The 14,073-nt window shown below is 32.4% G+C and overlaps 1 protein-coding gene and 1 non-coding gene across 2 annotated transcripts; both read right to left on the reverse strand.

Moving 5' to 3' along the window:
• Positions 1–406: 406 nt before the first annotated feature.
• LOC136206791 (D-3-phosphoglycerate dehydrogenase 3, chloroplastic-like) lies at positions 407–6,606 on the reverse strand. The gene is made up of 4 exons (XM_065997966.1): positions 5,915–6,606; positions 2,830–3,206; positions 1,567–1,677; positions 407–1,477 (listed from the first exon to the last, which is right to left on the reverse strand). Exons 1-4 carry the CDS (start codon positions 6,537–6,539, stop codon positions 707–709), a joined length of 1,884 nt encoding a protein of 627 aa, XP_065854038.1. The 5' UTR covers positions 6,540–6,606; the 3' UTR covers positions 407–706.
• Positions 6,607–13,321: 6,715 nt separating this feature from the next.
• LOC136207666 (small nucleolar RNA R71) lies at positions 13,322–13,428 on the reverse strand. The gene has a single exon (XR_010676796.1). It is a non-coding gene; the product is annotated as a small nucleolar RNA R71 (small nucleolar RNA).
• Positions 13,429–14,073: the final 645 nt, after the last annotated feature.

Below are 14,073 nucleotides of genomic sequence, written 5' to 3' on the forward strand. Positions count from 1 at the left end.
ATAACTTGTTTCTTCCTAATAGTTCTTCCCACATTATTAGTATTATAAAGTTAAGTTTTTTTTTTATTATTTATATAGAAAGAAAAAAATCAGTGAATTATGAAAATAACGAGATTTAAAATTAAAAAAAAAATCAAAAGTAATATTTTTTTTTATCTTTATCTTTTTTTTTTACTAACTCTAAAAAAAACTGGATTCACACCATATCCCAGCTGGACCACCGCTTCCCGAGTTGATCCAAATTCTTGTCGGGTTGTTGGAGGTTAACAAACCCTACATCATCCACACCAGAAACTTAGCCGGTACCTGATCAAACCGGTACGTTCCGGGTCTACCAACATTGATTAAAAAAAGAGTGGCCTAAAATGATTCATCATCTTACAACCAAATGATTGAATTAAAAACATAAGAAACATAGTTTATATTTCCATAGAAAAAGAGTAAACATTACAACCAAATTACAACTCACAAAAATCAAAATTACAAAATTTGCTTGATGCTTTTGTTTGGCAACTTGCCTTTATTTTTACATTACATCAAATACTTTATATAATAACAACAATAAAATTATTAGCATGGAAGGAAAAAATTTAGTGTACTCCCAGATTAATACACCCGGCCAATGAAAATCGCTTTGTATACCACATCTAGTGGCATACAAAGAGATTTTCATTGATAGAATGTATTACTCCGTAAAATATCACGATTACAATTTGAGCAACACGAACTCTTGAACAGCAGAAACTTGACTGATTTCTTTCAAAGTATCACCCCGAGGTTCTTCGTCAACTCCGATCGCCATAATAGCTTGTTTCTTCCTAATAGTTCTTCCCACACTCATAAAATTCACATTAACATTATGTTTCCCAAGTATATTCCCAACTTGTCCAATCATACCAGGTTGATCAACTTGTCTACACAAAATTAAATTCCCTTCTAAGCTAACATCAACATCAAATGGACCTATTTTTGTCAAATGTGGAATCCCAAATTTCACTTTTCCTTCAACACTTATTTGCCCACTAGCTTCACATATTGCACTTGCAAATTTTGAATCAACATTGGTTAATACTACTTGAATTGAATGCACCGGGAACTCGGGGGAAGCGTCGACGATCATTCTTTCCTCGCTAATGCGAAGTCCCTTTTGTTTAGCGACGAAATCTGCGTTGACGAGATTGACGTAGGATGATGATATTGGTTCTATTATGCCTTTCGTTATCATTGCGCGAAGGAGTCTCGTGTCGAGATCGTCGGGGTGGCGGCCTGATTTGTATATGACTTTTACTGATTGAATTCCTTTTCCTCCTGAAACTAATTGTACGGCTAGTTTACCGATTTTTTCGGCTAGTAAGACGTAAGGACCGAGTTCGGCTAGAACTTCGTTTGGAACCATGGGTGCGTTTACGGCTGTGGTTGATATTTCTCCTTTAAGTGCTCCTATTACTGCCTCGGCTATTTCGATGGCTACGCCTTCCTAATTGTGATGCAAAAACGAAATGAATTTGCGATGGAAGAAAATATTTGTCGTTAACGGAAACGAATTTTGTCGCTAATTGTTTATACCTGGGCTTCTTTTGTGCTTGCTCCGAGATGAGGTGTAGCGATAACATTGTGATGTTGGAGTAATTTGTTATCTTTTGATGGAGGTTCTTCAGAAAACACATCCAATGCTGCCTGGTAAGATAAAAGAAATGAATACATAATATCAATGATGATCCTGATTTCTTATAGATTGCAAAAAAAATCCTTTTAACTTTCAATTCGAGACTTTCTAGGATGGACCGGGATTAGTACTGGTCCCTCTACCCAATTGATGCCACGTGAGTAGTGGAGCTGATGTGGCAGCAACTGAGCGGGAGGGACTAGTACTAGTCCCATCTCACCTTAGAATCTGTGAATTCAATGACACGTATGGAATACCAATCTACCAATGAAGATACCTCGATGGTTAGGGCTGTAATTGAGCTGAGCTTTTACCTGCTCATGCTTGGCTAGACAGAAAATTAATAAGCTCGAACCGAAGTTCAAGTTCAAATCCTGTTGCAGCTCGTTTATTTTGTTCACCAACTTTGTTCGCGAGAAATTCGTTAATTAATGTTCATGAACTTTACTCGCGAACAGCTCGTTAATTTTGTTCATGAACTTTGCTCGCAAATAGCTCATTAATTATGTTTATAAGCATGCTCACGGGTAAAGCCCATAAACAAAACTAGGCCGTTTTACATTTCCACATTTATAGAATAATAGAAAAACTATTAATAAAAAAAAAATCGAACCCGGCTTGCTCACGAGCCTATTCATGAACATATAATCGAACTTGTTCATGAGCTTGTTCACGAACCTATAACCGAGCTTTCTAGCCGAGTTTTGCTGTGCTAAAGCTCGGCTCATTTACAAATCGAGCCTCAAATTCATAGTTAAACTCGACTAGTTTATAAATCAAATCAAACACGATCGAGCTTTTATTACGCCGAACATCGAACCATTCATGAGCGACTCGACTCATTCACAACTCTAATCAAGATTATTCACGCGAGTTTCATCATGCTCAAGCTCAACTCATTTACAAATCGAGCCTCAAATTTGAATTCAAGCTCGAGTCATTTATTAATTGTCGGCTCAGCTCATTTACCACCCTACTCAAGATCATTTGCGAGTTTTCCAGCTAAGTTTCGATGTGCTGAAGTCCAATTCTTTACGAATTGAGCCTCAAATTCGTGCTCAAACTCAACTTATTTATAAATCAACCCTAACACAATCAAACTTTTATCAAGCCAACCTATGCAAAGTAATTAAGGTTTTCAAAACAAGGGGGTGAAATATTACCTGAGCAACTTTCTTAGCATCAAGGGCTCTAAGCAAGGCAGGTTCATCAATAACACCACCTCTAGCAACATTAATAACACAAACACCATCCTTCATTTGATTGAAAGTATCATCATTGAAAAGATTACGAGTGGAAGAAGTAAGAGGCATATGAAGGGAGATGAAATCTGAAGAAGAAATAGCTTGATTGAAGGAAACTAATTCCACACCAATTGCACGAGCTCTATCAACAGATGCATATGGATCATGAGCTATCACATTCATACCTAATCCTTTGCCTCTTCTTGCTACTTCTGAACCAACCTTCCCAAATCCTATTACTGCCAATGTTTTTCCTACTAGAGACCTTCCTACATACTTGTTCCTTTCCCATTTTCCTGGAGATTTCAGTATATAACATATGATCAATATTAATTTGTACATTTATAATCAATTTAGGTTCAGTAAAATCATATATGAACATTGCAATATATTAGTAGCTTCGGGTTTTGACACTTTGATGACTGTGGTATTTCTTGTGACAAATCAGTACTTGTGGTTTTAAATGTTAGAAAAAAGGAAAAAGATTTTTTTAGTAACAGAGTTAAAGTGGAGGAATTCTTTTACTCAGAAAATTTCAAAAAGTCCGGATGAAATTGTAAACAACGGCCTAACTCACTCCAAAAGGTACCTTAAAACGTGAAGATTGCCTCACATATTTAAAGAGTCGTATAGCTTCCTCATTTAGCAACTTGGGATATTTAACACGCCCCTTCACACCCAATTCATTTGGTGCGTGACGGTAATATCAGCGGGGTTCAAACATTGAACCATCGTTTTGGTACCATATAAACAACGGTCTAACTCACTCCAAAAGGTACCTCAAAGAATGAGAATTGCCTTATATATTTAAAGAACTATATAGCTTCCTCATTTAGCAATTTAGAATGTTTAACAGAAATCCATTGTCTGCTTGCAATCCGAAAAATTCGGGTGAAAATGGCAACTTGAAATTATTTTGTATATTTGTAAAAATTGGCGAAATGACATAAGGTAGTGAAATCGATTTTTTACTAACATTGAACCACGAGTACTATTTTGTCGCAAAAAAATATTATAATATTCAAACTGTTAAAACCGTACTATTTTGTCGCCAAAATACCGTAATTTTCAAGATGTCAAAACCCGAAGCTAAGGGGTTTGGTTTTTTATTTAAGCTGCAAGGACCCTCAGAGTGAGATAAGGCTCTGAAATTGACAATTTATTGTTCAACTTCTTCAATTTAATTTACTAAAACTCCTAAATTATGTGTTAGGTCTAATTGAATTTTTTTTTACCATATGGAAACGAATTTGTGTCGCTGACACGACTTGATTTTATAGTTTTATATGATGGTTCATGTTAATCGACTCCGAATCATTTCGGGACTAAAATTTTGTTGTTATTATTGATGGGAACAGAAAAGATGCCACCATATAAATAAGATTATAATAACTAGCATTGAATCTAATTGCTAATGAAATGGTTAAATCATGAGATGTAGTTAGTGGTCAAATGCATGATGCACATGTGGAGCACATCATGATGATGATGTCGGTGTGAAAGCATCCAAATGAATATTTGTTTTTTTATTGATTTTTTATTTGTACACAACATGCAGTCCCCGATCTAATATTTTCTATTATACTTCATTTTAACTATGTTAGAAATTTTTATTTTTATTTTTTGAATTTAGAAATTTTTATTTTTAATAATTCAAAACAATTTGTATAATGTAACTATATAAAAACTATAATTTTAAATATAAATAAAATTAATAACACTTTTTTAACTGTGGTAGATATTCGTAATTAACCAATTTGACAAATAAAAATTTATTTTTATTTTAATTTGATAGAAAATAAAAGATTGTAAGTTTAATATATCTAAATAAAAAATCAGAAACTTAATATAAAAAAAAAAAAAAAAGAAAGATGAGGACGCTCGTAATATTTTTTAACTTGTTTATTTAATTTGATTTTAATGTAATATGAAGTGGAAAACAAAAGTAATAGCAGTGTGACCCAACAAACACAAGTTCATTGTACATAATAATAAATTGAGAAAGCAAAAAATGGACCCTTCATAAAAAGGACCTGCAAAGGTTTCTAAATAAACGGAAAACAATAATTGCAGTAATTAAAATAAAAGAAAATTTAAGAATTTGGAAAGTCAAAAAATTTAATTTCGTGGGACCTAAAAATAACATCACCAACTACTCTATAGACCCATCTTTCTCTATCACAAAGACACAAACTAGTAGCTACTAACTACTACCATACTAATTGGAAGATGTTATTTTTTTGGACGAGGAAAGATGTTATTAATTCACTAGAATGTTAAACTCTCAATTAAATTATATTTGATATACATAGTAGATGAATTTTACTTTTAACGTTTAAAGCAGTATAATTTTAATCATAATATAAATAATTAAGAACAAATTTATTTTAATGTTGATAAGTTTGATCAATTTTAAAATTAGTTCATCAAACTGTAATTTTCCAGTCATAAATCTTATCATCATTATATACAGATGTCATTTTATCGTTCATCAGTAATAAATGGCAAACAAATGTGTATACTTAAAAAAATTATACCGTGGATAAAAAAAATCTAAATATTTTATTTAATTTAAATATTAATTTCAAATTTTATTATGAAATTGTAAAAAACTAAAAAAAAAATTAGAATCAAATTGCCAGATGAAAACTGTTTTTGGTTGTTAATATTAAAATTATATGAGTAAATTATCTCTATTGAAAGTTAAGAGAGGTTTTACATTTTATCCCTTTTGAAAATGAACCTTTTAAAGTTCTATGATGAAATTTGGACCAATTAATTAAACATGAAATTTGGTAATTTAAAGATTTTAATTTAGGACAAATTTTTATGAATAATTGGAATGGTAACATAATTGGAAATTTATGAGAATTCGCATAATATTTTCATGTTTAAAAAATGAGGGAAAAATATAAATTTTTATTAATTTAGTTATTCAATAAATTATTTTAATCTTTTAAAAAAATAGATTATTTTAATTAAATTTAAAAATGAAAAAGCATACCAGCTTTCATGGAGGCATCAGCTTGAGCAACATTTCGAGACATGGCAGCAAGCAAAGCAATTCCATGTTCAGCAGCAGCAATAGTATTAGCCGTAGGTGCATTAACCACCAAACAACCGTACTCGGTAGCAGCCGCCAGATCTACATTATCAATTCCAACACCAGCTCTTCCGACGACCTTCAACCGTCCTTTCCCGGCCTCAAAAACCTCTCTACTTACGTTAGTTCCGCTCCTCACAATCAAAGCATCGCACGACGCGATCTTCTTGCAAAGATTTTCCTGCGAAAGATCGTAGCAGCATTCCACATTTCCATAGCTACCTAGAAGCTTAATTCCGGCATCTCCGAGCTTCTCCGAGACTAGAATCGTCGGTTTAGAGGTTTCAGAGAAAGTTTTTATGATTTTCTCTGAAATCGAGTTGACGGATGATTGAATCGCGGTGTTTAAAGCGTTGTTTTGGATGAACAGAGAGCGAGATTTGGGGGAATTAGGAAGAGATCGGAGTTTTGAGAAGGAGATTATGTTGATGTTGTTGTGATTGTGGAGAAATGGTGATTTTGATGATGATAGTGAGGAGGAGGAGGAGGAGGAAAAGAGGGGTTTGATTGAGGAAGACGACGCCATTGGAGTGAATTGATTTTGAGGAGAAAGGTTTGGGAGGTGAAAGATATATAGAGAGAAAATGAGTTGAAATGCGAGAGAATAGCATAATGTTTGACTAGGAATAGAAATCGGAAATTAATTGAGTAAATTATTTAATTAAGTAAATTTAATTTGTGTTTTTGGGGGAAATGATTGATTGATAGAAATTGATTTGGAATAATGGTGAACTAATTAAAGATTAACATTTTGATATTGAGGCCTTAATTTTTCTTTTTGTTTGTTTAAGGCTCGATACATCATTTTTCATCCGAATTTGTCCAAAAAACTTAATTCATCTTCTGAAATTTCAAAGTGTTTTGATAGCCTACTCAGTTTGTATAAATATCCAAATAATTGTCTTAATTTCCGTAACATAGAATCAATTCATCACTTAGTTGCAAAAAAAAAAAAAAAGTTATACGGAAAGTATGTTACACGCGTCTTAAAAAAGGGAAAATTATAAAAATGGATCAAATGGGAGGTTCATTTACATATTTAACTCATTTACTCAACCTACTACATATCTAGACTGATTTTGTGTGACTTTCCCACAATACCCTCAATATTTACGCGCGTCTCCCTCCCTCCCGTCTGACTTTGCAGATTCGATATTATGCGAAGCCTGCGAAGCTAATGTTTGAGTTTACTTGATGAATTTAATTAGCATATGCGAAGCCTGCGAAGCTAATGTTTGGTTTACTTGATGAATTTAATTAGCATATGCGAAGCGTAGATGTGTTTTGAAGCTAATTTGCGAAGTGGTATATAACAAAAAATGCCAAACAACAACGGATTCTAACATTAAAATCATAACATTATCAAAATTTACAACAAGATTGCCATAATAAACTCCTAACAAATCACTTCAAAGTGAACCTTACTAATCCGGTATCAATTTTGAAGCGGATGAGTAATTTCTCTCTCTACAAGAAGTCTAGACCTTTTGGGATGAGAAATGGAAGTCCAGATCTTTTGGGATGGACGTGTCCCATGGTGCACACCAAGATTGGCACAATCTCTCCTAACCAACCATTTTAAAGTGAATGTGCCAATCTTGAGGGAAATTTCTCCCTATACAGGAAGGAAAGTCATCTCCCATGCAGCACAATACGCCGCCTTCTAAAAAGGGATATTATGTAATCAACCACCTTCAGAAAAAATTAATCATGCCAGGCAGGGAAAAAGACGATTTTGGGTTCGCGAAATGATGATTAGTGAAGCATGCGAATGTAAATGTGCAGGGAAAGAGGTGATTTTACTTGTTTTCGCGAGGTATGCGAGGTCTGAAACGTGACGATCTACGTTGCATATCGATGCTTTCACGAAGTCTGCGAGAGAAATCATAAACTTTTCTACTCGCAGACTTCACGAACTAATCGATTCACGAAGTATATCGTCATGTTTCAGGCTCTTTCTCTTCGCAGCTCTTCGCGAAATCATCGACTACGCGAAGTGTATTAATGAAAAAACAGCAGATACTTACATTTTTCGCGCCTTTCACCCTTAAAAGTGACAATAACAATATGATAACTGGGGAAAACGATGGAAATAACGTAGAATAACCATTTCTTTGATGGTAACAAGAAGAAAGAAACCAAGTAACGAGCAGGAACATGAAGATGAAGAACCATGACTTCGTTTTCTAGGATTAGGAAGTTGCAGAATGAAGAGATGAAGAGAGGAAAAAGAGAAATTCATTGTGATTTGACGAAATTGTGCAGATTTCGTGCAATTTAAAGGAAGATAGGAAGATCAAAAGTCTTGGAATCATTAATGAAGGAGCCAACTTTTTGCGTAATCAATGAGAAGGGGGCAGCGGCCGTTCGTGTTGGGGGAAGTGGGAAGGTTAGGGGCATTATGGGAAAGTCACACAAAATCAGTCTAGATATATAGTAGGTTGAGTAAATGAGTTAAATATGTAAATGAACCTCCTATTTGACTTAGTTTTATAATTTTTCCCTTAAAAAAATGGTGGGTGATTAGTGTTTTCAAAAGGGTTAGAAGGAATGTAATGGGTTGCAAAAGTTTAGGATTCCTTTCAAATATTTTTCTCACATTCTTTATATATTTTGTCTATTGATTAATCTAAACTTTTTCGTTGACTTATTTTTCTAAGTAAATAAACATCAAAAAATTAGGAAAATATTTTTGTGTGTAATTATTTTCGACAAACAAACAGGATTAACATTCTCTTTGGTTTTGTTTAGTGTATTTTTTATTGGTAGATATCACTAGATAATTTTCGGGTAGATTAAATTTATGGCTACTGAATTTTATTTGCTTGTTTTTTACAGCATGGTTACTAAACTTTAAAACATGATATAAAAATCGTTTAACTTTACACTTTCGAAAATTATGCTCACTGAAGAGTACTTATTTAATTAAGTAAATTTAATTTGTGTTTTTGCAGAAGTGATTGATTGATAGCAATTGCTTTGCAATAATGGTGAACTGATTAAAGAGAAACATTTTGAGATTGAGTTTTTAAACTAAGGCTCTGTTTATTTGTTAGAGAATATTGTATTTTGGAAAATATTTTCCGTTATTTGGCTACAACACTAGAAAACGAAAAAAAAAGGCAGATGATTAGTATTTTCAAAAGGATTAGAAGCAATTAATTAGGTTCACAAATATTTAAGAAAATATTTTACTTTTTATAAAAGGTTAAAACATTTTTAACACTTTCTTCTTATTTTTTTTTGTTGACTAATCTAAAATTTTCTATTGACTTATTTTCCTAAACAAATGAACACCGAAAAATTAGAAAAATATTTTTCTATATAGTATTTTTGGACAAACAAACCTAGCTAAACTTCTTTTTGTTCTGTTTAGTGTATTTTTTTGTTGGTGGATATTAGTAGATAATTTATGGGTAGATTACACTTATGGCTACTGAATTTTATTTGTTTTTATAGTATGGTTACTATACTTTAAAGTAATATAAAAGTAATTTTCATAAAAAGTAATATAAAAATAATTTAACTTTACACTTTCATTTCAAAGAAAAAACTTTACACTTTTGAATATTATGGTTACTGAACTTCAATTAAGTAATTATTTAAGGCAAAAAGCATCTTAAGGTCACTGATCTTTCATTATTCGGTGCATTAAGTATTCGATCTTTTATTTAGACACATTGAGCCTTTGATCTTTCATATATAGATGAATAGGTCATTCCATAAATCAATTCATATATAGGTGTATTAAGGGTCTATTTGATTCAATTGTTAGCTAATAGATGTTTCTGTTGATGTTAGTTGTTTGCGGTTATAGTAAGCTGTTTGTTATTAGTTGTTTAATTATTAATGTTTGGTAAAATTATACTGAACTGTTGCTGTTAGTATTTAAGATGTCTAATATGGACATGTTTTAAATTAATACACAAATAAGTTATAAAATAAAAAATGTATTATACAAATTAATAAAAATAATTTAAATAAAAAATAAAAAATTTATTGAACCCAACAAAACCTTATTTTTCGATAATTATGTTCTAAAAATAAAAATAATGTTAAAAAGGAACCACATTTTGTGAAAATAAGAAGTATAATTTTGTCAATAACAAGTAACTACAAACAGATGTTCATGAAAAGCTCCAAAATGTTGCCGTATGCAGAGAAAATGCTAAACGATGCGGTTATACAAACCTAACCAAACACACCCTTAATACACCCATATGTGAATTGATTTACGGAAGGGTCTAATACACCCATATATGAAAGATCAATGACTCAATGCGTCTAAATAAAAGATCGAGGGCTTAATGCACCAAATAATGAAAGATCATGGACTTAATATGTCTAAATGAAAGATCGATGACTTAATACATTAAACAATGAAAGATCAGGGACCTCATGATGCTTTTTGTCATTATTTAATTAAGTAAATTTAGTTAGTGTTTTTAGGGAAATGATTTATTTTTATTTTTGACGATAATTTTTGGGGAAATGATTGATTGATAGCAATTGCTTCAGGATGACAGGGAACTAATTAAAGATTGAAAAATTTATATTCACATCCAATTTTTAAAAAGTATCTATAATATGTCATAAAATAATTTGAATTTTATCAAATTAAAACCATCAATTTTTTTTTAAACAAATCACGTAACAAATGTATGAATTTTGAAATTCATAACTACTGACATTTTTCAAATATGTTTAATACTTTTAATATTTTATTAATTAAATTGTTCATATTAATTGAAATATAAATACTATTTTATTTCTGAGTTTTGTGTAAAAGACCCTTAAAGATTTATAGATTGAGGCCTTAATTTTGTTTTCCTTTTTTCTCTTTAAGTTAGAGCTTTTCTTTGGTTTAGTTTAGTTTATGGTATTTTTGTTGGTAGACATTAGATGATTTTCAGGATAAATTACACTTATGGCTACTGAATTTTACTTATTTTTATGGTATGGTTAGTAAATTTTAAAATGTAAGTTAAAAGTCACTTACTTTTATACTTTCCAATGCTATGACCACTAGATTTCAATTAATGTCTTTGATAACTTCAAAATCATGTTACATATAGTCTTACTTCTGTTAAGCCCAAAATATACCTAATATATCATCAATAATTACATCAATATTGTTACGAATTTGTGCTAATTATATCTATTTTGAGTACTTTTACTTTCGAATATGTTTTTATTTTGCAATGTACCTAAATATTTGGTAAAATCCAAATAGGAACGAAAGAGGTTAAAAACAGAATAAAAACCCTACAAAAGGAATAAAAAACGACGAAGATCAATTACACCAAAACGAGGACAAAGACGAAGTCAGAAACAGAAGAAAATACAAAGTTCTCGGTTGAGGAAACCAAATTCTCGGTAGCGAATTTATGGAGCCGCGACCGAGAATCTCAAATTCTCGGTCGCGACACGCGTTTTCCAGCGCCCCTTCCTTTCGTCCGAAGACCAATTAATTGCTCCCCCATTCTCGGTCGAGAATTAATTATTCTCGGTAAGTTCAGCAAAACCTGGAGAGCCATTCGCACATTTCATTTTCGACAAAACACGTTCGTTCGGGTGGATAAAGACATCTCTTCGCAGAGGATACGTCCCTTCACAACGGACACGACACTTCAATCACGACTCTTCAACATCTATAAATAAAGAGTTGATGGAGAGTTGGAAAGATATAGAAGAAAGAGATTAGTATAGAATTAATGCAGAAATTCCGAGTTAAGTGATTCAGAATTTAGATTTCATTTCTGTAAAAAGCAATATGATGTACACACATTGTTTATTCAATAATTACAAACACAGTAGCGTTTATATTTGTTCATATTAGTTTACATTTTGGTAGAGGCCGACCGCATCCCTATTACGAAGTTACAGCGAGAAGATTGAGTAGAGAATCCGCCCCTGAGTCTGACAAACTCTAACGAAACCCAAGAAAATGATTGACAACCCGTTCACTTGCACGCCGTCGAATGTTTTCATGCTCCTTGTTCTATGTAAACTTGTATCAAATTTATATTCATCTAATAAAGTCTGTTCCATTCGATAGATTTTTATGCAGCCCTTTGGTAAAGGATCTGAAGTGGATGCTGGTGTTTTCATTAAAACGTAGTTAAATTCAAAATCTTTACAATGAAACTTTGTTGAACACTTAGGCAAATTGATATCATCAGTAGAGTATCAATTTGGTTAAGGTAACGATCTAACCCGACCGTAGGAGGATTGACTGCAGTTCAAAGCCCTAAAATTAGAAGAACCGTCATTTATTTCATTGTTATAATTTATGGAAAGTTTAAAGTTGTTTTCTTTGATTAATACAAACGAATACATTTGTTTACTTTTCTAAAAGAACTAAACATTCCTGTTTTGTAAATTTATCCCTAAATCAGAAGTATTTTCTAACATTTGTTATACTCTAATCTAATTCTTATTCTAGCAATTTCAAAACCAAATCCGATTTAACGATTTTACATATTATAAACCTTAAAAGTAAATTTAACTGATTCAAAATAAGTTTTTGTTAAAAATCGTTCCCTGTGGGATCGATATCTTTTATTACTACAAGCGTATACTGTGCACTTGCGGAAATCGCTCAACACATTTTTGGCGCCGTTGCCGGGGAACGCCAAAATTTTTTTTGACAAAAATTTAGATTTTTCGTATTTTATTTCGAATCTAGGTTTATTTATATTTATTCAAAATTTTATATTTTATTTATTTTAAGTTACTAAAATATTTATTTTTCAAATTTTGTTTCGAAGGTAGTTTCGGTTCGTGCGAAATTTCAAGTTCATGCGCAGTTCTCGAAGTTCGGGCACGCCACCAAACCCTATTGACCCAGAAATTGAAAAGAATCTTAAAAAGAACAAGAAAGACAAGAAAAACAAAAACAAAACTCCAATAAAAACTAGAGTTACTGAGCCGGAAATTATGGCCACACTTATGGATTACGCTAGGCCAGGAGTGGCCGGTGTAACAAACAGCATAGTTAGACCCCAAATAAATGCAAATCAATTTGAGATTAAGCCAGCATTGCTTAATATGTTACAAAATAACGTAACATTTTACGGGTTACCTAACGAAAATCCTAACACCCATTTGACAAATTTCTTAGAAATTTGTGACACTTTTAAAATACCAAATTTGACTGCGGAAGCAATCAACCTTCGCCTTTTCCCTTTTACTTTGAAGGATCGAGCCAAAAAGTAGTTAACTTCTATGCCAGCCGCAACATTTGAAACTTGGGAGCAACTAGCCTAAGCATTTTTATCAAAAAAATTTCCTTTAGCAAAAACCGCAAGAGTCATAAAAGAGTTAACATCTTTTTCTCAAAATGATAATGAAACTCTTTATGAGGCTTGGGAACGTTTTAAATAACTTCAACGTTTATGCCCACACCACCAATTGCCCATTGAACTTTTAATGCAAACATTTTATAATGGATTAAATCCTACAACTAGAGGTTCATTGGATGCTATGTCTGGAGGGTTATTCATGAAGAAAACATCGGCCCAAACAAGAGAACTTTTGGAGGAAATGGCAATCAACAGCAGTATGTGGCCCGCGGAACGTGGACACGTACCAGTGGCGAAACCATCATCCTCAACTACGTCATCAGTTAAAGGTATAGTGAATCTTGATCCAGTTGCGATGTTGCAAGCCAAATTTTCTGCATTATCGCACAAAATTGATAGGTTTATGGCACCGTGTGATCCTAATGGTAAGCCAATCCAAACGGATGTAGATTATGAAGAGATTAGCGAAATTGAACAGGTAAATTTTGTCCAAGGGCAAAACCAAACTAATAACCCTTATTCCAATACATATAATCCTGGATGGAGAAATCATCCTAACTTTAATTGGAGAGATAATAATAATAATGCTAATGCTAATCAAAATCGTACCACTAATTATCAAAATCAATCAAGAGATACGATTAGCACTTTATCTTCTAAGATCGACAAATTTATCGATGCTATGAGCGGAAAAATAAGTAATCACGATGATGGTTTTAAACGGATCGAGAATAAATTCGACCAGCTTATTAAAAA

This window comes from Euphorbia lathyris, chromosome 9 (genome assembly GCF_963576675.1).
Source record: "Euphorbia lathyris chromosome 9, ddEupLath1.1, whole genome shotgun sequence".
NCBI lineage: Eukaryota > Viridiplantae > Streptophyta > Magnoliopsida > Malpighiales > Euphorbiaceae > Euphorbia > Euphorbia lathyris.

Bases quoted from the DNA above. Each gene is read 5' to 3' on its own strand.
- LOC136206791 (XM_065997966.1), bottom strand. From the start codon at position 6,539: ATGGCGTCGTCTTCCTCAATCAAACCCCTCTTTTCCTCCTCCTCCTCC. The intron at 3,207-5,914 runs GTATGCTTTTTC...TGAAATCTCCAG, and splicing joins TGATGCCTCCATGAAAGCTG to GAAAATGGGAAAGGAACAAG. The intron at 1,478-1,566 runs GTATAAACAATT...CATCACAATTAG, and splicing joins CAAGCACAAAAGAAGCCCAG to GAAGGCGTAGCCATCGAAAT.